Source organism: Phoxinus phoxinus (genome assembly GCF_949152265.1).
Source record: "Phoxinus phoxinus genome assembly, chromosome: 1".
NCBI classification, from domain to species: domain Eukaryota; kingdom Metazoa; phylum Chordata; class Actinopteri; order Cypriniformes; family Leuciscidae; genus Phoxinus; species Phoxinus phoxinus.
In genome coordinates, this window is record NC_136876.1 from 41,987,244 (window position 1) to 42,014,413 (window position 27,170).

The following is a 27,170-nucleotide window of genomic DNA, read 5'->3' on the forward strand; positions in this document are numbered from 1 at the left end:
AACGAGTGATCCATCTTTATAGAAATCAGCGCTGAGGATTGGTGGGGATACATAGTCATATAAACAGCGTAGAGTCAGAGTCTCTCCTTCAGTCACAGGATGTACAGGACTCTCCAGAATCACACCATCTACAGAAATAGAGGAAACATGCAATACATGAACAACATGGAAACATAATAAAAACAAGACAAAATAAAAATACAGACCTTTTTTATTTTCCACTGCGCACTGTTTCTGAGTGTTTTAGTGTATTGCTATGATGTTCTGGCCGGTTGCTTACTGTAAACTCAATAAATACAGAAATACAGACTCACAGTGTACAGTGATATTAACAGGATGATATTCCTCTCCAGATTCAGACTGACACCAGTAAACTCCAGTGTCTGATGTTGAGGTGGAGTTGATTGTACATGTAGATCCTGTTTGTGATCCCCAGACTGATGATGAACAATCTTCCGGCCCCCTCCATCTCTCTGTGTATCTTCTCACTGTCCATCCATCAGAGTTACTCTGGTCTTCACAGCTCAGAGAGAGAGAGACAGATGTGAAGTGTTGAGTTCTGTTGGGACGGATGATCAGAGACACTGGAGGAGAAACACCTGACAAGACCAGTACAGATATCATTTGGAAATAGTCTTTATTAAAGATGATGAAATAATTTAAACTAAGTGAACTCACCAGTGACCCACAGTGGTTGTGTGTTGCTGTACAGGGTTTTATAGGCTGGGTTTCCTCTCTCTGCTCTGCACACATAAACTCCAGTGTGTTCTAGATCAGCAGAACTGACAGTGTGTTTTCCTCCAGGTCCTCTTCTGCTGTCTGAGACCGGCTCATAGCGATCACTGTAGTCTGTGTTAACTGAGAATATGCAGATGATCACTAAAGGAATGTATCTCTAATAATGTGTTTGATAAAACCAGTAAATGTTATCACATGGAGGACATTATAATACTTGAGAAGACGGTGAACCAGCTGAACGTCCAGCCTGTAGAAGAGCCGGTCACCGCACAGTTCAGAGTCACTGGATCTCCTTCAGTCAACCACATCTGAGGAGAAACACTTAACACTGTCTGGGCTTCCTCTGAAATAGAGACATCACTCATTAATAACATGTTAAACGTGTGTGTGTTTATGAAGAGATGATCAAACTCACCCGATACTGTCAGTGTAACTTCATCACTGAATTGTGAAACGCCTGATCCTTCAGTCTCTGTTACATGACAGGAGTATTTCCCTGCGTCAGACTCAGTCACATAAACTGTGTGTTCCTGTAGTTTACTGGAAACCATGAATGAAACTCCTTTATACCAGTTGTACTTCCAGCTTGAGACTCCGTCAGCATCAATGTCACATCTGAGAGTGACTCTCTCTCCTCTGAATACATGTTGATCAGGTTTAATGATCACTCTGGGTTTTGGTCTTTCTGCACAACGACAACAATAAACAATGAAAATAATGTGATGATTTATTTAATTAATTAAAATAATATAATGTGCTATTTTTTTTCCTAGGAACAGTTACTTGATTGACCAACAGAGTGAATGTGATTTCATCAAGTACAACATTCATGGATAAACATCTTTATTGATCCTGGAACAACATCCTGATCAACCAATCAGATTTGAGGGACAAGTTTACAGTTTATGTCAAGTTTAAGAGTTCAGTGCTTCTACATCAGTGTTATTCACCTTTCATTTCCCTCTGATTTTAGAGATAATTTATGGTTAGGTCTTAATTGGCAAAATTACAATGACCATAAAACATGTTAAATCAGGTTATACTGAAGTGTTGTTCTCTATATCTGTCATAGTCACATATTAAGTGTCTTATGAAATTATTGTGAGTACTTTCTCAGAGCAGGTCATAAAGTGAGAGAAAATACTTGCCATGTATTGTCACTGTTACTGGTTCACTGTAATCTGTGTAACGTTGTCCTCTTCGTGCTCTGCATCTGTACTCTCCTCCATCAGAGACACGATCGATTGCTTGAATTGCAGCGTCAGTATGTTCAGTGTTTGAGTCTTTACTCCAGAGAAACTCCCATCCACCCAGTGTCTGATCCAGCGAACATCTCAGATAAACTGTGAACACTGAACTCTGTGGCTCAACAGTCAGAGTTGGTCTGGGAAGATCTGTCAATATAATGTCAGGGGGAACATGAGATGTGATGTTTTCTCTCATTGGTAAATCATTAGTGCATTTTGATTTCACAGATGATGTAATAAAGCTGCTGGCAACAATTATAGGAACAAACAAGGTGAACATTCACTCAAAGATCACCCTATGTTCAAACCCACATCATTTAGTCAGAGCTCAAAGCAGGGTCACACCACCGACATCTACACAAGTGTTGAGAATTGTTATTGCCTGTAGTAAAATTCAAAAGATACTCTGTTGCTATATTCTTTAACAAATTTAATCCATGTTATATTAATAGTAATATTAATTGTCATTTTTGTGAGTAAATGTTTTGGTGTTTTTTGTTTGTTTGTTGGTATCACACCAGAACTGTCTGTGCACTGAGTTTTTGCTGTGTGTGGTGTTACTAGTCACAACGTCATTAAACTTGTTTAAAAAGCTGTGTTTATAATCATGACACTCTTTTCACTGGGGCTGGATTCATGAAAATCTGATTTAGAAAGAAGTTAGATAAGTTTGTTAGAATGTTCTTTCGGGGATTTAAGACAGGTTGGAAGTTATCCTAAATTAGTTATTTAGGATGATTTTTAAGAACATTCTCAAGGAAGAAAACTATAAAAACATCTTAAGTTAGAAAATAAGAAGAAAATAGCATTTAGGAAGAATTTTATTCTTAAGAATGTTTAGTGAATCCGGCTCCTGGTTTGTAACAGAATTACACATTTGTGATGAAATTAATGAATCAAATTCACTCACCTTCAGTGTGTCCAGAGTGGATGATTGAAATCAGCACTAAAATACAAAGTACAAAAAAAAAAAAAAACTCATGAAAGATTGTCATCCAAGTGGATGCTGCACATTGGTGGTGGTTGAGGAGATTCCCCCCTTAAATATAAAGTCCTTTGAGGTATCAGAAAAAGCACTATATAAATGTAATGAATAATAATAATTACTATTATTGTGCATTTTTCAATGTTTCTAGTAAAGATCATCAAACTCATCCGTTGGTTATCCTGAGAGAGTTTCTGTGGGAACTTATTTGCAGAGTTCTTCCCATGAGGCGGCCGACTGTGTTTCTCTTAGTGTTCCCTGTGATGTCTTTTGTTTGTAAATTAGCTTTCACGAGTTCACACATACATGAAATTTAATATTATGCGTATTTGGCTTGCTGTCCAGCGGAGGGCTCCAAGCTCTGAGTTTTGCCCGAACCCAGAGTACTCCCCCTATACTGGGGTAGACCCAGCCGAGTGTGAGGTGATGGGGTGGTGGAGGGATGCTGAGAAACTTGCCGTGAGACAGAAGGTGAGGAAAAGATTTATTTATACCAGCTTCCTCTTGAGTTGATTGGTTGGTTACCTGAACATGCTCCTCCCGAACTTTGTTACATAAAACCTCATTTAGGTGTAAAGGTCTGTCCCACAGACAGAAATTTGGGTTCAGACTCTCTGAAGACATCAACATCATCGCTGAAGAATGTGCTTCTGTACCTTCAGCAAAGTATTCTCCACACAGTAAATTCCCCGGTGTTAAATTTAACACCGCTCTGTGTTTATATGGGAAGCACCAGCAGAGTGTTAAAAGTAACACTGAAGCAGTGTTAGAGTTAATGAGATAATTAAGTGATTAATTGAGTGATGATTGAGCATTGAAGACACATTATGATAACAAGCTGAATCACTGAAGAAAAGAGAAACACAAGAACTACAACTGATGAAATTAATGAAGATAAAAGATGACATTAAATCTCTCGAGATCTCAGCAGAGGAGGATTAAAAAACTCCAGCATTACCCGCTTCACTTAGAATTACAAAATAGTTATTGAGAATTAATAGAGGTGTAGATGTTGATGTTTTATTGGAAATAAAGTTTGTGGTCTTTGTAACAGTGTTTACCAAAACACATAATTTGTTACAAGGGAAGCCAGAAACAAAGATGATCAGGTGACGTAGTTATTTTACCATCAAGAAGGCAAACAATTCACCAATCTCATAACAGAGCAAAATTGGTTATTTGTTACGAATAGTATTTTTCACCAACAACAATTTCTTGCCCTAGATCAGACGTTCTGAATTATGATTTTCAAAATACATATTGGAGCAAATTATTTACACACACACAGACATCAAGAATCAGCATATGAATCTCTACAACGGTGACATGCTTCATGCAGCAATGCATGCTGGGAACCACCATATTATAAAACTAATGGGTCCCAGCATGCATTGCTGCATGAAGCTTGTCACCGTTGTTGAGACTCATAAGCTGATTCATGATGTTACTGTGTGTTGGTCTCTTTTCTCGCAATGTATTTAAACATTAAAATGATGGATTTTTGATCATTGGCAAAAAAAAGTATTGATGGTAAAAAGAAATATTGTTAATTATGATGATGAAATATGCATATTAACACCTGATCATCTGTGTTTTATTGATTGCTTTGCAACAAATTATGTGTTTCGGTAAACACTGTTACGAAACCAATATCTCACATCATAAATAAAAGAGTCAAACTGCCCAACTAAATAAAACACTGATTCCCATAATGATGACCAAATATTTTCAATAAAAGATCGACATCTAAAAGTCTGTTTATTCTCAAAAATAACTTCTGATGACAGAAATAAGGTCAGACTGGTTTGTAATAGAGATTTCATGTCTCTTCAGTTGATTTCATCTAAGGCTGTGTCTGGAAGTCAGTTGCAGTTCTTGTGTTTCTCTTTTCTTCAGCGCTTGTTGTCATCAGGATCATCACTCAATGAATCACTTAATTATCTCATTAACTCTAACACTGCTTCAGTGTTACTTTTAACACCCTGCTGGTGGTTCCCATATAAACACAGAGCGATGTTAATTTAACACCGGGGAAGTTACTGTGCACAAGAACTCTCGTCAAGCTTACTTATGTTATGCATTAGAGAAATCGGATACATTGGCAACCCACCAAAGTGAAGCTCAGCCAAATACGGGAAAACCTAACAGTTATTACAGTGTGACCATGGAGCTGATCAGCTTTACATTATAATTTAACTCACGCATTCCTCAGGTGTTTAGTGACACAGGACTTCACTCACTACTTTCCTAGTTGTTAATTTTTTTAAGTTAGACATCACTTACCTACTAGACATCAACTACTGACACTCAGAACTTCTGTTCAGACAGCCCTGCAGAACCTCAATAAAAGTCCCAGTAACGCTCTAATTAAAGCACAGTAGCCAAAGAAAGCTCAGGAAGAGCTAGCAACTTATTCCAACTGGCCGGCGAAGCTCTGCAGATAGTAGAGACCTCAGTACAATGACTCTAATAATGAGAGAAGGAGCTTCACAGAGAGCCTTACAACCTGACATACTCTTCTGCCACCTAGACCTCGGCATGACGACTCTCTACATCGAGTGGAGACCTAACTATGATCCAAGCTCAGTGACAGCTTCTTAAGGAGGCTCACAGAGAGTCTACAACTTAAAGTTGCTATTCAGGTTAAGCTCTGAGGAGCGGAGGCCTGGAAGGATTACTTTTGTGTCATAAAGTGCCATTTTTAAGTTTCCAAGTTATATACCTTATAACAACCCATATATCTTAAGTTAGTCAACATGTTTCCTTAAGTTGGGCAGTCATCTCAGCTTGTTTTATGAGTTTGTGGTTTTTGTAACAGTTTTCACCAAAACACATATTTTGTTGCAAAGAAAGCCAGAAACAAAGAAGATTATGTGATAAAGTTTTCAACAACAAAGAGTAGAATAATACACTTCTCATCACTGACATCAATAAGATCGGTAACACTTTATTTTGATGGTCCCTCTTGAACATTCTGTTAACTACATGAAGGGGCAATGTTACTTATAGACAACAGAATGTGTTAAAGGGACCATCCAAATAAAGTGAAACCATAAGGTCTTATACAGAGGGAAGCCTTTTCTATTAATACTCTTTCTCCAAAAGGTTTGAATATTGAGTTTGATTTGAAACTTTTCTTGTGAACATTCTTTGTGTATAATTTATTTATTTTTTATCATGTTGGTTACTTCATTTTTCTGTAATTTGTTTTTCAGTTTTTTTATGCTTCAGTGATTACATTTGTGTTTGATTAGGTCGTTATTGCATTGGATGATTGGGTCATTAGTTCACTAATGAGGTCAGGTGTGATGGTTCACACTGATATAAATTGTACCTTTCTATGATTGTTGCTTGCCTGCACTCTCAGAAAATAAAGTACATAATTGTACCTTTAGGGGTTCAATGGCTTGTCACTGGGGCTGTACCCTCAAGGGTAGGCCTACAGCTTTTGTACCCTTGTGACAAAACTTGTATTTCCTTTATTTCAAGGCTACTCAAATATAGTGATAAGTTAAAATCTTCCTTAAATAATTAAGGTATCATTAAAACCTTTAAACAACAACTTTTACTAAATAAATTGGCTTAGCAGAGGCCAGGGTTGCCACCCGTCCCTTAAAATACGGAATCGTCCCGTATTTACAAGTAAGATGATGCGTCCCGTACAGTGGTGGAGGAAGTACTCAAGTTTAGTACTTAAGTAAAAGTACAATTACCCTGCAAAATATATACTTAAGTAAAAGTACAATTACTACATCAACATCTTACTTAAGTAAAAGTCATAAGTACATACTTTTAAATTTACTTTAAAGTATTTTTTTAAGTAAAAGTACAATCAGTTGTCTCGATGTCTGGGCTGTTCAATTGTAATAATCACAAACAATTTCTATTGTGTACTGGAAAGGGTTGTTGTGCAAGCTCTCTGCAATACTGACACACTGTAAAAATCTGGTTATTTACTTATTACTCATTAAATATTAATTAAGCTAAGCCAATTATGACATACAATTTATTTTATTTTTATACTATTAAGAGCAGTAAAAAAAAAAACCTCAAAAGCACACAGGTGAGTGTTATTCTGAATACTTTAATCAAATTTGTATGACCAGTTTATTCTGCTCAACAACAGTTGCTTTAGTCCTTTACCTTGGCCTGCATGGGGAAAATGTAGCTAAAACTGCATTTGAGGCTTACCCAGCCAACACACCCATGTGGGGCCCATATGGGTTACAAATGGGCGACAGGGGTACAGAGTGGGCATGGGCTCAAAATGGGCTTCTTATCTGGGGCCCACTTGGGTCAACTGAGTAAGTCCAACATGGGCAAACCCAGTTGGGCTCCCTTTGTGGGGCCTAGGTGGTTCACTAATGGGAAATGAGTGCATTGGTTGAAAATGGGCTACACTTGTGGATCAGTTTACAGAGGAAGTGCTAACAGTCAAACCCAAAGTTTTTTTTTTTTTTACAGATAGTACACACATATGCACCTTTGAAATTACTTTTATCTATACAAATGCCAACAAAATTGCCATTTTAACCAATTTTCTGCCAATTAAAAGGACCAATACCCTGCAGATACTGTCACAGTGGTGCAGTCAAAAGTATGCACACTTTTACTCAGAATATAATTTAAACAGTTACAAAAAGACCTACAGGTACAGACACGGTGACAGATAAAAAAAAAATAAAAAAAACTTTTGCAGGATGGATCTCGCGAGATTTCATTCAGCGCCATCCCATGGATCTCGCGAGATTTCATTCAGCGCCATCCCATCCCCCTCGCCCTTTTCGCGCCCGCGACACCACTCTCTAGTCTCTCACTCACTCTCTGCTGTAATTTTCGGGAGGAGATTTGGAAGATTCTCGCTGTCTTCGTAGTCAAGGCTAAGTCAAGGTAAGAAAGTTACATTTCACAATATAAATGTTAATTCAAAAACATTGTTTTCAAAACACGATGTTAACCAAAAGCTTGTCACTTTAGAATTTCGAATTCCAGATCGCGCAATATGTTCCCTTATTTCTGGCGCCAAGATCTGTAACGTTAACTAACATTCTTATTTTTTATGTTATTGTTAATACACCAACTGTGTTATGACAAATTGATTGGAGTTGAGACTCCAACTTTACAATTTTACCACTGTTTTACGATAACGTTAAATCCCACAATGACAGCAATTTTTAACTTGTATAAGATCGATGTGCACATCAAACAGCCAAAAGGAAAGCATTTCCTTATTAATTTTTCGAATGCAATTACAAGACAAGCCTGTTTAATCGTGTCTGCTCCCGTTTATTTTGTGATCACAGAACAACGCCATAACTTACAGCGACCATTTCAGCAGCTAACTTTAGCTGTTATTTTAAAAGTGTGCACATTCAATGAAAAAATCCCCTTCTCAAATGTTATTTTTTTTATAAATCTTTAATAAATGTCTATTTCGTCACAGAACAACTAGTATCCGCTCAATTATGAGATTCGAGAAGCTTTAACACCATCTGCGCGGCCTGTGCTTTTTTTCCCTTTTTTTATTTAACGTTAGTGCTAATTCAAATAACAAATGGCACAAAATAGGCTATATAGAATATAGTTAACGTTACACTTTAGAATACTGTTCCAATTCCTTCGTAATTTATGCATTATGAACTCATATAGTAGTTATCTGTATGAAAAACAGCAGTTATTGATTAGTTATAGACGGTTTCATCGAACGCACACGCGTTGCCACGGTTACGCGCCTGGCCCGAAGTTAACTTCCGGTCTGTGTTTGTTTATTGTGTTATCTGGCTAGTGGTGGCGAAATTTTTGTGTAACAAGGCTTTTTGTATTTTATTTAGCTTGTTATTGTAATGATGTACTCTAGAGGGATCAGGCAGATCAGGAGGGATCGTCAGTTAATCAGTGTCGCTGTCGGCGTTTACATTTGTTCATCAAGTGCTCTCTGTATCTGGATAACTGATCGGATTTCAGTTTCCCGCAAAATATTGAAATTAGGTCTGTAATAGGCCTTTATCACGGAGTGTAAAACCACTCTTGGTTCATCTTATATCAATGCCCATATAGCACGGGATTGTGATTTATTAATTAGCCCAAATTAATTATAAAATTATAAAATATAATTAATTCATTATTTTTATGATTTGTTGTTGCATAATAAAAACTGCGTGTGCCACATTTATTGTCAGATTAATGTGCTAAAAACCCTGACTCTGCATAGCCTATCACAAATTTTACAGAATAGACTGGGCTGATGTATAAAACTATACTCAGGCTCGACACATAACCATAATACTATATCAAATATATAACTCGGGGCTATTAAGCCTTTTCATGTGCTTGTCCTGCGAATAAGTGAATCGGTCATTCACTTTTTCAAATTCAAATTTGCTTTGTTCAGAAAAATATAGCCTATATATTATTTTTTTGTGTGTTGTAAATATCATTTATTCTGAAGCAACATTCTCATCAGTGTTCAGTAAGCTTTGACATAGGCTATTTAAATCTCCATATTTAGGATATTTTAGGCATTATTCCCTAGTCATTTTAAATATATGCTTCATCTTTCATTTAAATTTTTTACAATTTGATCATTAAATTAGAATAAGACGACACTGTCAAATTAAATAATTTACACTGAAAAAAATACAACTGCATTAAATAATGTAATGAGATTGTTTTAAATATTTTTTTTGAACAAATAACAAATGTTAGAAAGTTACTTTTTAACACGAAACTAAACCACCAGTAGGAATCAGTAATGAAAACACGGTTACGTGTTCCTGTGAGATGCGTTATGGTTCTGCTGTGATCTTTGTTTGGAACTATTTTCGCTGCTGAAATAGAACAAAAACAGTCAATTGTCTAAAATGTAAGTGACTTAATATTAACTGAAATCAGTGTCACATTTTCAGCAATCTTGCTCATGTGATGTTGTTTAACTGTAGGCTATCATGTTATAAATATAAAAACTCAGGATAATTTTTTTACCGCAGTATTTTAAATGAGTTTCTGTGTGTGTGCTTCGCTCATTTGCTTCACTTTCTCATGAGGCAATGCGAGTCCGTCCGTCAGTACATTATTTATATCATTCGACACTTACACTAAATGAATGCTGAATCATTCTCACGTTTTTGGTGATTCCCTATATAGTTATTTTGTTGTTATTGACGTTCTAATTAGGCTAATTGTCCTGTCGGGCAAGTAAAATTCACTCTCACTTGTTCAGGACAAGCGTTAATGTCGAGCCCTGCTTACGCCTACGCTTCCCCCCACTTCTACGCTATTGTGACAGGAGATTATAATAAACATTCTGAAACAAAAACATAGAACATTAAAAATAAAAATCATAGTGTATTTCAATTATTCCTCTGGCAGTATAACTTTAAGTCATTTTAGCGTCAGCGCGCAGCTCTTCATTGAAATCTCACTACTAATTTACACCGGCATTGCTGTCAATGACCTCATTCTGATAATGTTGCACAATTAAAATGAAAGATGACGCATAAGAAAGATAACGCAGCCTCTATTGTTAATGATTCTTTGCAGAAGTCTACCGGAAGTTAAGTTTGGGCCACAAAGGCGCGCATGCGCAGTAACGGCTGTTTATGTTGTTGCCGTTGAAACCGTCTATAGAACTACCACATTCAACTGAGGGCTATTACTATTTCATTAATCAGAGTTCCTTGTTAGTTAATATTAGTTAGTAGATAGTGTTTTACTCATTTGTTCCTGTGTAGTTATTCATTGATGATGGAAGAGTATTCTAAAGTTTCACTCAAAATATTAACTATTATAACACTTTACGGTAAGGGTACATGAATTATCATGAATTCATGCATGAATTATGCATTCATTCATGCATTAATATCTCATGAATCATCAGGAACTAGCCTACACTGTTAGACCTTACCGGGTTTTTTTTACAGTAAAATACTGGCAACACTGTTGCCAGTAATTTACTGTTATTTGTACAGTTATTTACTGTATTATACAGTTTGTTACTGTAAAATGCACTAAATTAAAATTTGACTTAAAACTAATTTCACTTGCAGAAACCGACTGCCTTAAATTGACCAACTGTAATTTAAATGTGTAAAACTAAAATGTGTAATGCATTAATAATGTGAGAAAAGAGTTAAGAACTTCCATTAGAAACCATTAAAAAACTTAAGTACATAAAAAGATTTCCACTGAACCAGCAACTACATTCTGTTAAATAAAGCAACATGCAGCGTATCATCGATGTTTCTAGATCTTCTGCTGGACTGAAGCACAGGCTCTACTCTTCAGCACAATGGTGACCCAAAAAACAAAATTTTACAGTAAACTACTGGCAACAGTGTTGCCAGTATAAACCTGTTTTATAACTTACAGTTTATTACTGTTAAAATACATTTTGTGGGTGTGTCTTTTTATCTTACACTGTTAACCCTTTCAACCCCACAGGAACATCCGCACTACAAAGAGTAAAAAGTAACATTGACGCAGTGTTGCAGTGAGATCATTAAGTGAATATGTAAGTGATTGTTGAGCATTCGTGATGAACACCTGCTGTTAACAAGCAGAATCACTGAAGGAAAGAGGAACACAAGAACAGAAAATAGAGAAACACAAGAACTACAACTGACTTCCAGCCATAACACATTATTGCACGTATTATTAACCAGTTTGACTTTATTTCTGTCATCCATCTACAGAAGTAGTTATTGAGATGTTTAATTGAAAATGTTTGATTTGAAGTTACCATTATAGAGATCAGTGTTTGCTTTAGTTGGGTCGCTGATGCCAACACATGAGTTATTCTCTTGCTGCTTGAGCTGTGTTTTTACAAGTCACACTTGTGCACACACACAGTTTGTGAATGATTGTGGTTATATTCATTATCATGACAAAATCATTATGTGGCCTGTCCATTCACTAAGAAGTTAGTTCTCACTCATTCAGAGTTTAATTCTCAATCAAAAGTGTTACGTTACCACCAATGTGAAACAACAGCAACAATGACTAATTTATTTGTAGCACATGCATAACCAAAAATAAAAGAGCTACAGTGTCTTGTAGAAACACAGAAATATCACAAATTAGAACATGCATCTCAACAATGGTAGGAATATATATATTTTTTTATTATTCATGCAGCAGAGCATGCTGGGAGTTTTATACTATCCTGGTACCCAGCATGCATTGCGACATGAAACTTCTGATCATCACCATTGTTGAGATTCATATGATGATTGTTGATGTCTGTGTGTGTCAGAGTCAAGCAGGAGTTAATACAATTTTAATGCTCTATGATTTCAAAAATTTTCAGTTAACCTGATTTCAGAAATATTGCTGTATTTCACGTTGTAGATTATCAGATATATGGTATTAAACCAGAAATTCACAGCTCATTTATATTAAAAAGTAGTAAATCATGTATAAATTTGAAATCACAAAACCAAAAACTCCTGATCAACTTCCCCTTGACTTTTCTTGCTGTAACAAATGTGCTTTATACACTCACTGTTACAGCAGTCGAAGAGAGATGAATGAACGAAGTGTTTAAGGTAAGGTACAAGAGACCAACTAAAGCAAATACGGATCTCCATCATGGTGACAACAAACTTTATTATTAACTAAATCCCTGTTCATTCTCAACAATAACTTGAAATAAATAATGTTAAACTGGTTTCACACTCAGTGTGGCTGGAAGTCAGTTGTAGTTCTTGTGTTTCTCTTTTTTCTGTTCTTGTTTCTCTGTCCTTCAGTGATTCTGCTTATCAGGTGTTCATCAGTGTCTCAATTCACTCACTTCTTTTCATTCAAGTGGACTATATTAGTGAACTAATGTAGGGAATAGTGAATGAGGGTATAGGGTGTGATTGGGAACACAGCCTCTGAGTGTCGACTTTGAGCGTTGTAAATTCACAGTATATTCCTGTAGGTATATTCCAGTATATTACTGTTTTAATGGAAAATGGTATGATATTGTAAGAATTTGGGCTTTTTCTACAGTAAGGGCTAACAGTGTAACACAAGTTCAACGTTTTCATTTACAACTTAATGGATGAACAACACCTTAATTAAAACATTAACTAAGATGAGTACATCATCATGAAATATGATTTATTACGCATGATCATGATTCTTTCTTTTTTTACAGTTATGCCACCATATTGTTCATCGGTGTTTCAAAGGACCTAGTCAGCATTTTAGTTGAGGGGCCACACACATGATGAAGTCATTGATAGATAATGCTTAGTTAATGATGACTACTGTATTTGAAAAATAGACCCCAAAATATACCAATCAATATACCAATCACAGCTCATCATAGCACTCCAATTTTGTTGCCATTCAAATACAGTAGTCATCATTAACTAAGCATTATCTATCAATGACTTCATCATGTGTGTGGCCCCTCAATTAAAATGTTTATAATAAAGTTAAATCATTATTAAATACAAGTGAGGTTCTACAAATAAAATAAGTAAAAATACACTAGTTACAAGCATAGGTAAATACAATAGAACAAAAGTTACTAAATTAATTTAACTGTAGTTTTCAGGTACAGGTACAGAACCAGTCCCTTGTTTGTTTGGTTAATAAACCTTTGCAGCAAAAATGTCGTGTTTGACAGAATATTATATCTGATACCATTATTGTATTACCTGAAAAATAACATGGTGGAGATTTCTGCTTTGTTGCAAGGGCTCAAATAAGGAATTTAATCTCACTCTAATGCTCTTTATCTTTTTTACAGGAAGCTTGAAAAAAAATACCCTTACAAACCAGATTACTAGAAGAGATGCTGAAAAGGCAGTGTCAAAGTGGCTAATTGGTGCCAGGGACAGGGGAGGAAACCGTACAGCGAGGGCACGTGGTGGAGAGCAAGATGGGTAAAAGTCATTATCATTAAAACTGCAAAGTGTTTAGCCTATATATTTGTGTAAAACACAACATTGTGCTTTTGTCAAACTTTAAACTCTTGTCAAACTGTAGGCTAACCTACAACTGTCACCCAACCAAAATCACACACACACACACACACACACACAAAACTGATTTTAGACAGACTTAGGAGGTTTAATGATCTACACCAAAGGAGAGAGAGCATTGGTGACAACAAAGTGAATATAATAATTACTACAATACTAATTTCTAGAAATTACTTAAAATGAAGTTTTATTAACTAAGTTCGGGAGGAGCACGTTCAGATAATTAACACGAGTGTATAGCACTCAGCAATCAACGATAAGAGGGTAAAAAAAGTGGTAAAAGTTGGTCAAAATTTTTATCTTGTGCCTCCAATATGTGCAGTGTTCCGGGACAGGTTTGAAAACCCCTTATCTACATAAGCTTGATTTGGAGCACCACAAGACTAACCTGACATCTGAACTGTGAGAAAAGGAATTGCAAAAGTTGAAAAATGGTTGATTTATTTATTTTCTCTTTTCAAAGGGCCGTTGAGAGAGCAACAACAGAGGACTGAGATTCTGCACTTTTGTTTGTGAAATATAGAGTTGTCTGACAGAGGACTGAAAAGCTGCACTTTTGTTTTGTTTATGAAATATAGAGTTGTCTGACAGAGGACTGAAAAGCTGCACTTTTGTTTTGTTTGTGAAATATAGAGTTGTCTGACAGAGGACTGAAAAGCTGCACTTTTGTTTTGTTTATGAAATATAGAGTTGTCTGACAGAGGACTGAAAAGCTGCACTTTTGTTTTGTTTATGAAATATAGAGTTGTCTGACAGAGGACTGAAAAGCTGCACTTTTGTTTTGTTTGTGAAATATAGAGTTGTCTGACAGAGGACTGAAAAGCTGCACTTTTGTTTTGTTTATGAAATATAGAGTTGTCTGACAGAGGACTGAAAAGCTGCACTTTTGTTTTGTTTATGAAATATAGAGTTGTCTGACAGAGGACTGAAAAGCTGCACTTTTGTTTTGTTTATGAAATATAGAGTTGTCTGACAGAGGACTGAAAAGCTGCACTTTTGTTTTGTTTGTGAAATATAGAGTTGTCTGACAGAGGACTGAAAAGCTGCACTTTTGTTTTGTTTGTGAAATATAGAGTTGTCTGACAGAGGACTGAAAAGCTGCACTTTTGTTTTGTTTATGAAATATAGAGTTGTCTGACAGAGGACTGAAAAGCTGCACTTTTGTTTTGTTTGTGAAATATAAAGTTTGTCAAAAGCTTTCACTTTTGATACTTGTCTGTTAATATAAATATTATGTTAATAAAGTAAAGCATGAAGTAATTGTTTCTGTTCATTGATTACATATAATGTTTATATTTAGGGGTTTACTGTAAAATAAGGTAACCCAAAAAGACAAATATGGTAGCCCATAAATACACCTGTTGTGGCCCATAAGAGCCCTAGATAAGACCTATATGGGTCCCATCATCATCCCATGTGGGCAGACTCCTGTAGGCCCTAAATGGGAACTACCTAGGCTACCCCTATGGGCCCGATATGGAGCCCACCAAGAGCCCATCATCAACCCATCTGGGCTAACACATGTGGGGCCTCCATGGAAACTGCGGCCAAAATTAGCTGGGTCCCAGCTGGGTAGCCCGGGTGGGCCCTGGATATCAGCCCATTTGCAGCCCGTTTGGGCCCCACATGGGTGTGTTGGCTGGGTATCTCCATTGATTACAGGAAATCCAAAAGCATTAGGCTAATAATGTACAATAGGGGTGTAACGGTATGCAAAAATCACGGTTCGGTACGTACCTCGGTTTTAAAGTCACGGTTCGGTTCATTTTCGGTACAGTAAGGGAAAGAAATGCAAAACATTAAACTGCTGGTTGTTTACTATAAACTTTTTTTAACAATTTGTTTACATTTTTTTAAACACACTTTTTAATTAAATATAATAAATAAAAAAGAATAATAAATAAAATACTGCTGCAAAGTTCTCCACTAAATAAAATACTCTCAAACCAATATTGGCCGTGACACTAGCTAGCGAGAGGAGAGAGAGGAAAAAATGCCCGACAGGCATATGTCCGAGCCCGACCCGAAACCGACAGTTAAAATCCAATTTTTGTTCCTCATACTAATGACACGCGTACGTTTGTTTGTGTGGAAAGCCTGCTTTTATTAAGCAACTGAAAGGCATTTGGAAATGTCAACAGATGATCGCATCAGCGCGCACGGAGCAACAAGCGCTTTTAACACAGGCGCTTGTTTCGTTGTCACAGCAACATAAACAAATTTCCGCACACAGGAAGACAGATGTTATGGTCATATTTTGCATGTATTTTAATCACAAAAACGAACGTTTGCATCAAGTGAAAGCATCAGGCACATTGGCTACCAACATAATAAGCTGTTTTAAGTGTAAAATGTTCAATGCCTTATCGCGCTGATGTGACCGAGCCCGACCCGAAGCTGAACATATCTAAATATCTGTCCGAACCCGGCCCGGCCGTACAGTTGTACAGTGCGCGCTCAAGTGCAACGCGGAGACTTCCGACACTTAATGTTCGTGTGGAAACTCGGAATATGTTCCGCACACAACTAGCCTAATTCACGTGAAAGATTGCATTCATGTGCACCGCACCGAAAGTCCTATACCGAAACGGTCCGGTACGAATACATACCGTTACACCCCTAATGTATAACACATTAGAATGAGACAAAAATAAGCACCAAACACGCGCTGGACATGCGCTGTAAACCTGCACGTTTTTTAACCCCTTGTAATGCGCTGTTCGGGTCTTTTCGACCCCAAATGACGTTTGCTGAAATAAATAAAACATTATATTTGTCTACAAAAAAAATTAAATAAATTTGAATAATATCTGTTCTTTATGTTAGTGTGGGGGGAAAAAGTCACACTTGTGTTGTTTCAACAAAATGTAGCCTAATTTTGAAACATAATAGTTTTTTTTTTTTTAGGATTTATAGTTTTAGGAGGATTTATTATATATTTTTTACTTTAGGCTATATAAATAAATATTTTTTAAACAAAAACAGTAAAAAAAAAAAAAAGTTAAATTCACTTTATAAAAGACCCACATTTCTAACGTTCATGGATATAGATAATTTGACATGGTTTAGTGTAAGATTTTTGCCCATCTTTTGGAAAATGCTGTTTTAAAAGTAAAGAAATTATCACTTTAGTAAATGGCTGCAGAGCTACACCATTTATGATTTGACTAAAATACATATTTTCAATAGCTTTTAGTTGGATTCATATCTACATATTATGAAATCACAATTATAACAATAAAAATGACTTTGTCAAAGTTGAGCATTTGGGGTGGGGGGGGGGGGGGGTAGGGGGGGGGGGGGGGTGTTGAATGGGTGTCCCTTGTTTTGCCACACTGAAGGTGGCAAAGGTGGCAGCCTGTCTTTTGATATTCCTTTAAAAGAAACAGTACATATACGTACCTTTTAATGCCTGGGAACATAATGTACCTTGAGGTCCAATACAGTAATAAGCCAGCCCTATGGGTACGTTAGTGTAGATTGTACCTTGGGGGACAGAAATGGACTCTTACCCCTATTTCTGACAGTGTGACGAAGACCCTTTGGGTAGAAAGATTGATTATTTTAATAAATTACTGGGACCAGAAGTGGCAGTGTGCCGATTCTTGTTTACTTTGAAAGTGAATATAATCTATTAACATCAAATAATCACCTTTGGTCAGTGATGAGGTTATGAATTATTCTACTTTATGTTGTTGAAAACTATGATCACACGGACATATCGTGTGTGTCATTGGGTGTCAGGAAATGCTGACGCGAATGAACACACTTAAGTTCTGTAAAAACCTTTCTAGAGTCTGAAAACAGTGACAATAATAACTCATAAATTCTTACTAACTGCATACTAATGAACATCTACTGAAGACTAACTAGTGTATATCTACTTAGTGCATCATGGACAGCAAACGAACACAACACGGTGCATTTCTCTTTCACAAACACTATCTGCTCACTTCCTCTCTCGAGCTCGTCTTTCACTCATAGATCATGGACTAGAGCTGGATTTGAAACTGAGAGCAGCATAAAATGAACAAATTTCCAAGAACACTAAATCACTTGAAACTGTTCAAACCTATTCATAATTTAACAGCAATGAACATCTTCTGAAACATATACAGAGGAAATAATACTCACAGAGCACAAGGGGAAGTTGACTGAGCTTCATACTGACCCAATAATGACAGACGGTTAAAGACACAGACTGAGTTAAAGCCTCGAGACTTCCTGATAAAGTCAGATCTTTAGGAACATAATGACAGATTAAACTCGTATATGTACCTCATGTGTTACAGAAAACCTTTTGATAAAGTTGATAATCTTGTAATACGTTTTCAAAAAATATCAGAAGAGCATCAGTTTCATATTTTTTCATATTTTTTGTGTTTTTAATGGACACTGAAAAGGAAACACTTTGATCTTAATCATAATAAATAACTTTGATTATAATAATAGTAGTTGTATAACTTTAGAAGTTAAGAAGCAGAAGTCACATAATTCCACTGAGCTGAAAAATAACAAACCAAACCACAACTATGAGCTCATCTCTATTTCTGTTCTATCAGGACTCTGCATCAATCTGCACTATCACTGCTCTTCAGAGTTGGTCAATCTTATCAAATCTTGTCTCTCACTCCGCTCTCAACATGTTAAAATTGGTAAATATAAATCTAACCCCCTATGTATTTCAACCGGGGTCCCGCAGGGCTCCATACTTGGTCCAACCCTTTTTAGCATATATATTAATGATCTACCCCTTGTATGTGAAAATTGTGAATTTTTAATGTATGCGGATGATACAGTTATTTTTACTCATGATAAGACTGCTGCAGAGGTTGCAATCAAGCTAACAGATTAGTGAAGGTTACATCCTGGCTTAATCACTGTTGTTTACAACTGAATGTTTCTTTCTAAAAGCTCCCGCATAGACGCAGAACAAAACATTTCCATTTCAGGACACAGACTAAAAGTTGTCTCAGAATACAAGTATCTGGGACTACACTTAGACTCAAATCTTGCCTTCAAAACCCACATTAAGAGGGTCTGTAATAAAGTAAAGTTCAGTTTGGCTAATTTCAGGTATATCTTTATGAACTTTTTGATGCGTTAAGTTGCATAGCTGTCAATGGAGGGACATAAAGAGGGACAACTGAAGAGACATAATCTTAATTTAAATTTCAGATTTTAAGATCTTAAAGGAACACTTCACCCATTTGCATTAGACTTTGTATCTTTAGAAACCCAGTCACATTTTCGAATGGTCATGGTTTATTGCCTTATTTTTCCATGAGATGGGAGAAATAAGGATTTAAGTTTTCCACTTCCTGCTTTTTATGACGCAAAAATCGTCATTTTGCGTCATAAAAAGCAGGAAGTCCAATTTCTTTGAATACGGGTAAGACTACAAACACTAGCTCATCATTTATCCAGTAGAAGGCGCTGTTCCGCATGTTTTCAACCCGCCCATAGAGGGAGGGATCTCACTCACAGAATGTACATATAGTGTCAGCCATCTTTTATTCGAAGCTAAGCTAACAGTTTCTTATTCTGTGGAGAAAGCTGAGTAGTAGGGGTTACCATCTTCTTTTTCCCGGACATGTCCGGCCGTCGAGATCGTCCAAAATGTCCGGGATTCAGCTTTTGCTTTCTGCAGTCGCCATTCATTGTTTACATGCACACCTTTGGTTTCAATCTAACTGACTTCATTCCGATTGGTGAATCTGAATGTAGTGTTTACATGAACGCTAAACAAGTGATGGGTTAATGTGCGTTTTAACATTGCTAAGAAAATTCCCGCTCCTCCGTGAGAGATACGAGACCGGTGCGTCTCACAGGTGCCACTCATCAGTTATCACGCCACCGGCATCGCGTCGTTCTCCCGCGGCCGTCAGTCTCGTTCCTGCTCGTCACAGTAAACATGATGAATGGCGACTGTAGAATGCAAAAGCCGAATCCTGGACATTTTGGGCGACATCAAAATACCGGGCAGACTCACTGAGACTCACTAGTAGCATAGCCTTGTTTACTGCGATCTCTTACCGGTAGGCGTGGCCTCCTAGGGCAGCGAAGCAAGTGCATTCTGGGAGTTGTTGTCTTTCATCCCCATAAGCCAAAAAAATAAATTCTAGAAGGCTCCAATTTCAAAAATAATTTCACATTTCTTCTACATAAATGACACATTTTAAATACACATTCATCTTTCCAGAGGTGAAGTATCCCTTTAATTTTTGTCATCGTTTACACACAATTTATGGATTAGTTTTACAATCTTTTTATGAACTTTCTGAAGCGTCAAGTTGCGTAGCTGTCAATGGAGGGACAGAAATCTCTCAGAATTTAAAGATATTCATTTGTGTCCCCAAGATGGACGAAGGTCTTATGACAGAATTTACATTTTTGTGTGAACTATCCCTTTAAGGCTACTATCAAGATACAATCCTAAATCCTCAGTGTCTGAGGAAATAAAAGGAATAATATTACCTAGTTCAATAACATCCAGATCCTTTTTCTTGCTTGGCACAAAGATAATAATTTGGGTTGGATCATCATTAGATAGGGGGAGATGTGTGTGGTTTTAACACTTTTTTCTGCATCTGTAACTTACCGAATTTTTAGCTGGAGTTCTCAAACTTTATACAAAGTACCCACATTTGTTCTCTACAAAAGCCACCCATTCAAAACTCCTCAAGATTATGAGGTTGATGTCAGACACATGCTGTGCCTTTTTATAATTTCCCTACTTCTGGGGTATAAAATATGTGTGTGATATTATAATCTTTGTTTCCTTAATAAATAAAATATAATCCGAAGAAAATTATTAGAAAAGACGTAATCATCAACGATGAACATAACGTACCCAAAATTGTAAATGCATTTGACGGAGAGACTGAGAGTGAAAGAGGAAAATAAACTGGTGTGAAGAGAAGCTGTTTTATTTGTGCTTCATGCAGAATGACACTGAACACATAAGAATCTGAGAATCTTGCTAAGCGTGCAAATCTTGCTAATCTTGCTAAGCGTCTGCATCATTGATCATACTTGGGGTCAAAGGTTATTCATAAATCTCTAAACTTAGTAAAATTTTTCTCAATTACTCATACACTAAAATCAATTATATTAGAATAATTTCATCAACGTAACACCATTTTCTAAAAGATTCCTCAGAACAATTATCACTATTCTTGTGTTTCACATCTAAACACATATTCATAACTGGACACCATGAGTTCGTGTTTAGTGTTAAAACCACACAGCGTCACACAGTCAGCAGTTCTCACCATGTGAACACTATATATATGTTTAACACGCCAGTCAGAACCACAGGATTCTGGACAGGAAAGCAGAACAAAATGTCAGGCTTAAGAAAGGCATTTTATCGTAATTAAAACAAAATATAAATATTAAAAGAGGAAAATAATTTGGCCAATGGGATTGTGGGAATGAAACTGAGAGGACGGGGATGTACTTGCGATGCTAAAGCTATATAATAGTTTATTGGTCAAAAACAGAATAACTAAACAAGTTAAACAAGTTAACATGCATGTACTTTGTTAAAGTCAACATTAAATCAAAATTTACCCTTTCTTGGCTATTCCACATTTAACCTGCTTTTTACAATCAATCTCTGGTGTATAAAATCAATTGGGATTGGAGTCAGTGGAAGTCAAGTGGGTTCGGAAATCTGGTTCATGTTGACTTTAACAACCGTAACAAGCCAAATGTAAGACATTGAGAATCAGGAGTGACTACTGCAACACACACACACACACACACACACACACACACACACACACTCTTTTAAGTATATTAATTGAACCAAATTACACAATTCAGCATTTGTAAAGCAGTTTTCACAACACTGTTTTTGAAGCAAAGAACAAATTCAAAAATTTAAAAAAGAAAAAACTAAACATCAGTGAGTAAAGCCAAATCTGACATAACATAATATCAATGTTTATTTTGACAGAATTTTTGGTCGATTACATATAATGATAACAAGGACTTCTAATAAATCACTCGGGTGTTTTACTTCTCATTCTGCAGCATTTGTAAATCAGCACGACTGTCACTAGCAGATATGGACAAGCTGCCAGAACAGAAGTGAGTATTTTGAGGACAGAGATCTGAGATTCTGAACGAGACCCTGAAAAACAGAAACACAAGCACTTTATCATGCGCTGTATCTGAACGAGGGCATATGAAGAAATAAATCACAGTTTCATGGACTCTCACCTCTGACTGAGATCCAGCTCTTGGGCGACTCTCCTCTCGCTGTGTGTTTGCAGTTGTAGAAACCCTCATGTGACTTTGAGACAGTCGGGATGATCATCTCTGTAGTTTGATTCTGGACGAGTGATCCATCTTTATAGAAATCAGCGCTGAGGATTGATGGGGATGCATGTTGATATAAACAGCGTAGAGTCAGAGTCTCTCCTTCAGTCACAGGATGAACAGGACTCTCCAGAATCACACCATCTACAGAAATAGAGGAAACATGCAATATATGAACAACATGATAACATAATAAAAACAAGACAAAATAAAAAACAGACCTTTTTTTATTTTCCACTGCGCACCCTTTTCTGAGTGTTTTAGTGTATAGCTATGATGTTCTGACTGGTTACTTACTGTAAACTCAATAAATACAGAAATACAGACTCACAGTGTACAGTGATATTAACAGGATGATATTCCTCTCCAGATTCAGACTGACACCAGTAAACTCCAGTGTCTGATGTTGAGGTGGAGCTGATTGTACATGTAGATCCTGTTTGTGATCCCCAGACTGATGATGAACAATCTTCCGGCCTCCCCCATCTCTCTGTGTATCTTCTCACTGTCCATCCATCAGAGTTACTCTGGTCTTCACAGCTCAGAGAGAGAGAGACCAATATGAAGTGTTGAGTTCTGCTGGGACGGATGATCAGAGACACTGGAGGAGAAACACCTGACAAGACCAGTACAGATATCGTTTTAAAATAGTCTTCATTAAAGATGAAGCAATAATTTAAACTAAGTGAACTCACCAGTGACCCACAGTGGTTGTTTGTTGCTGTACAGTGTTTCATAGGCTGGGTTTCCTCTCTCTGCTCTGCACACATAAACTCCAGTGTGTTTTAGATCAGCAGAACTGACAGTGTGTTTTCCTCCAGCTCCTCTTCTGCTGTCTGAGAGCGGCTCATAGCGAACACTCTCGTCTGTGTTAACTGAGAATATGCAGATGATCACTAAAGGTATTTATCTCTAATAATGTGTTTGATAAAACCAGTAAATGTATATGTTATCGCATGGAGGACATTATAATACCTGATGAGACGGTGAACCAGCTGAACGTCCAGCCTGTAGAAGAGCCGGTCACCGCACAGTTCAGAGTCACTGGATCTCCTTCAGTCAACCACGTCTGAGGAGAAACACTTAACACTGCCTGGGCTTCCTCTGAAATAGAGACATCACTCATTAATAACATGTTAAACGTGTGTGTGTGTTTATGAAGAGATGATCAAACTCACCCGATACTGTCAGTGTAACTTCATCACTGTGTTGTGAAACGCCTGATCCTTCAGTCTCTGTTACATGACAGGAGTATTTCCCTGCGTCAGACTCAGTCACATAATTGACTGTGTGTTCCTGTTTACTGGAAACCATGAATGAAACTCCTTTAAACCAGTTGTACTTCCAGCTTGAGACTCCGTCAGCATCAATGTCACATCTGAGAGTGACTCTCTCTCCTCTGAATACATGTTGATCAGGTTTAATGATCACTCTGGGTTTTGGTCTTTCTGCACAACGACAACAATAAACAATGAAAATAATGTGATGATTAATTTAATTAATTAAAATAATACAATGTGCTATTTTTTTTTCCTCTAGGAACAGTTACTTGATTGACCAACAGAGTGAATGTGATTTCATCAAGTACAACATTCATGGATAAACATCTTTATTGATCCTGGAACAACATCATCAACCAATCAGATTTGAGGGACAAGTTTACAGTTTATGTCAAGTTTAAGAGTTCAGTGCTTCTACATCAGTGTTATTCACCTTTCATTTCCCTCTGATTTTAGAGATAATTTATGGTTAGGTCTTAATTGGCAAAATTACAATGAGCATAAAACATGTTAAATCAGGTTATACTGAAGTGTTGTTCTCTATATCTGTCATAGTCACATATTAAGTGTCTTATGAAATTATTGTGAGTTCTTTCTCAGAGCAGGTCATAAAGTGAGAGAAAATACTTGCCATATATTGTCACTGTTACTGGTTCACTGTAATCTGTGTAACGTTGTTCTCTTCGTGCTCTGCATCTGTACTCTCCTCCATCAGAGACACGTTCGATTGCTCTAGTTGCAGCGTCAGTATCTTCAGTGTTTGAGTCTTTACTCCAGAGAAACTCCCATCCACCCAGTGTCTGATCCAGCGAACATTTCAGAAAAACTGTGAACACTGAACTCTGTGGCTCAACAGTCAGAGTTGGTCTGGGAAGATCTGTCAATATAATGTCAGTGGGAACATGAGATGTGATGTTTTCTCTCATTGGTAAATCATTAGTGCATTTTGATTTCACAGATGATGTAATAAAGCTGCTGCACAGCAAAAACTCCAGTGTTAAATTAACACTCCTGGGAGTGTATATGAGTCCGCACTCAAGAGTGTAAAGTGTTAAAATATGAGTGTTAAATGAACACTCAAGAGTGTTAAAGTTAATGAGATAATTAAGTTATTAATTAGGTGATGATTGAGCATTATTGAAGACACCTGATGTTAACAAGCAGAATCACTGAAGGAGAAAATCACAAATTGCACGTCACCATTATGGAGATCAGTGTTTGATTTAGTTGGGTTCTTGACCCTTATATTATTGACTTTAGATTTTGCTTGTCTGCGTTTACTGATTAATAACAGTCAGATGAACAAAGAGAAAATGTGATCTGATGGTGTTGGTCATGTTTTGACAATCATATTGTGATCTGAAATAAACAAAACTTATTTACTTGGATTAACTTGTTTATAAAGCAGCTCTCTGATACTAATCCATATAATTTTCAGTATTTTTAATATAATCCAAAATATTTAAAAAACATTGCTCTGATCAAGAGACTTTGAAATACTTTATTTAGAAACACAGACATCAATAATCAGCCTGTGAATCTCAACCATGGTGACAATAATAAAGCATGTTGCAGCGGCTGCCACCAATCAACTCATTAATGGCTCCCATCATGCATTGCGGAATGAATAAATTATATGAAGTAATTTCCTTTTACTAATTTAATATTTTGCTTGTTACCATTGTTGAGATGCATAGACTGAATCCTGATGTCTGTGTGTGCCAACTTTAAAATAAATTCTTCAATATTTATTTATCAAAAATTCTAGATATTTATGTAGAATCACAGTTATGCTGTAATAAACAACAGAAATTTAAATCAGAAATAAGGGTTCAGTGATCAAGTTCATATTATGATTGTCATATCATAACCAACAGATCACTTTTTTTCTTTGTTCATCTGTCTGTTATAAATTAATAACAGCAGGCACACAGAATTTTAAGTAAATAATATAAGGGTCAAGAGCCCAACTAAAGCAAACACTGATCTCCATAATGGTGGCTTACAATTTGTGATTTTCTCCTTCAGTGATTCTGCTTGTTATCATCAGGTGTTCATCACTAATGCTCAATCATCACTCAATTATTAACTTAATTATCTCATTAACTTTAACACTCTTGAGTGTTCATTTAACACTCATATTTTAACACTTTACACTCTTGAGTCTGGACTCATATAAACTCCCAGGAGTGTTAATTTAACACTGGAGTGTTTGCTGTGAACACTGGAGTTTTTGCTGTGTGGCAACAATTATAGGAACAAACAAGGTGAACATTCACTCAAAGACCACCCTATGTTCAAACCCACATCATTTAGTCAGAGCTCAAAGCAGGGTCACACCACCGACATCTACACCAGTGTTGAGAATTGTTATTGTAGTTTAAAGGACTTTTATTAATTTTTTTATTAAATCTGTTCAGTTTTTATGGTGCCTGTAGTAAATTTCAAAAGATACTCTGTTGCTATATTCTTTAACAAATTTAATCCATGTTATATTAATAGTAATATTACAGAAATTGTCATTTTTGTGAGTAAATGTTTTGATGTTTTTTGTTTGTTTGTTGGTATCACACCAGAACTGTCTGTGTGGTGTTACTAGAAGTCACAACGTCATTAAACTTGTTTAAAAAGCTGTGTTTATAATCATGACACTCTTTTCACTGGGGCTGGATTCATGAAAATCTTCTTAAGAAAGATCTTAGATAAGTTCGTTAGAATGTTCTTTCGGGGATTTAAGACAGGTTGGAAGTTATCCTAAATTAGTTATTTAGGATGATTTTTAAGAACATTCTCAAGGAAGAAAACTATAAAAACATCTTAAGTTAGAAAATAAGAAGAAAATAGCATTTAGGAAGAATTTTATTCTTAAGAATATTTTAGTGAATCCGGCCCCTGGTTTGTAACAGAATCACACATTTGTGATGAAATTAATAAATCAAATTCACTCACCTTCAGTGTGTGCAGAGTGGATGATTGAAATCAGCACTAAAACACAAAGTAAAAAAAAAAAAAAAAAAACTCATGAAAGATTGTCATCCAAGTGGATGCTGCACATTGGTGGTGGTTGAGGAGATTCCCCCCTTATATGTAAAGTGCTTTGAGGTCTCAGAAAAAGCACTATATAAATGTAATGAATAATAATAATTATTATTATTGTGCATTTTTCAATGTTTCTAGTAAAGATCATCAAACTCATCCGTTGGTTATCCTGAGAGAGTTTCTGTGGGAACTTATTTGCAGAGTTCTTCCCATGAGGCGGCCGACTGTGTTTCTCTTAGTCTTCCCTGTGATGTCTTTTGTTTGTAAATTAGCTTTCACGAGTTCACACATACATGAAATTTAATATTATGCGTATTTGGCTTGCTGTCCAGTGGAGGGCTCCAAGCTCTGAATTTTGCCCGAACCCAGAGTACTCCCCCTATACTGGGGTAGACCCAGCCGAGTGTGAGGTGATGGGGTGGTGGAGGGATGCTGAGAAACTTGCCGTGAGACAGAAGGTGAGGAAAAGATTTATTTATACCAGCTTCCTCTTGAGTTGATTGGTTGATTACCTGAACATGCTCCTCCCGAACTTTGTTACATAAAACCTCATTTAGGTATAAAGGTCTGTCCCACAGAC

At 36.5% G+C, this 27,170-nt stretch overlaps 1 protein-coding gene and 2 long non-coding RNA genes across 3 annotated transcripts in view; 1 reads left to right on the forward strand and 2 right to left on the reverse strand.

The window, feature by feature from the left end:
* Positions 1-27,170, reverse strand: part of LOC306996046 — a 404,126-nt gene that overhangs the window by 90,436 nt on the left and 286,520 nt on the right. The gene's annotated exons all lie outside the window — the stretch shown is intronic.
* Positions 1-27,170, reverse strand: part of LOC307002921 (basement membrane-specific heparan sulfate proteoglycan core protein-like) — a gene marked incomplete at both ends in the record, with an annotated part of 51,280 nt that overhangs the window by 335 nt on the left and 23,775 nt on the right. Inside the window, 16 exons of the mRNA XM_079620903.1 lie at positions 1-128; positions 315-599; positions 679-858; positions 953-1,081; positions 1,154-1,423; positions 1,887-2,132; positions 2,896-2,931; positions 18,078-18,109; positions 21,957-22,083; positions 22,173-22,415; positions 22,603-22,887; positions 22,967-23,146; positions 23,247-23,375; positions 23,450-23,719; positions 24,183-24,428; positions 26,501-26,536. The exon at positions 1-128 is cut by the window's left edge and continues 115 nt beyond it. Of these exons, the coding sequence (XP_079477029.1) occupies positions 1-128; positions 315-599; positions 679-858; positions 953-1,081; positions 1,154-1,423; positions 1,887-2,132; positions 2,896-2,931; positions 18,078-18,109; positions 21,957-22,083; positions 22,173-22,415; positions 22,603-22,887; positions 22,967-23,146; positions 23,247-23,375; positions 23,450-23,719; positions 24,183-24,428; positions 26,501-26,536 (2,822 nt within the window). The remainder of the gene's footprint in view (positions 129-314; positions 600-678; positions 859-952; positions 1,082-1,153; positions 1,424-1,886; positions 2,133-2,895; positions 2,932-18,077; positions 18,110-21,956; positions 22,084-22,172; positions 22,416-22,602; positions 22,888-22,966; positions 23,147-23,246; positions 23,376-23,449; positions 23,720-24,182; positions 24,429-26,500; positions 26,537-27,170) is intronic.
* LOC306996040 lies at positions 7,170-15,181 on the forward strand. Its single transcript, XR_013796986.1, has 3 exons — positions 7,170-7,860; positions 13,709-13,844; positions 14,407-15,181. It is a non-coding gene; the product is annotated as an uncharacterized lncRNA (long non-coding RNA).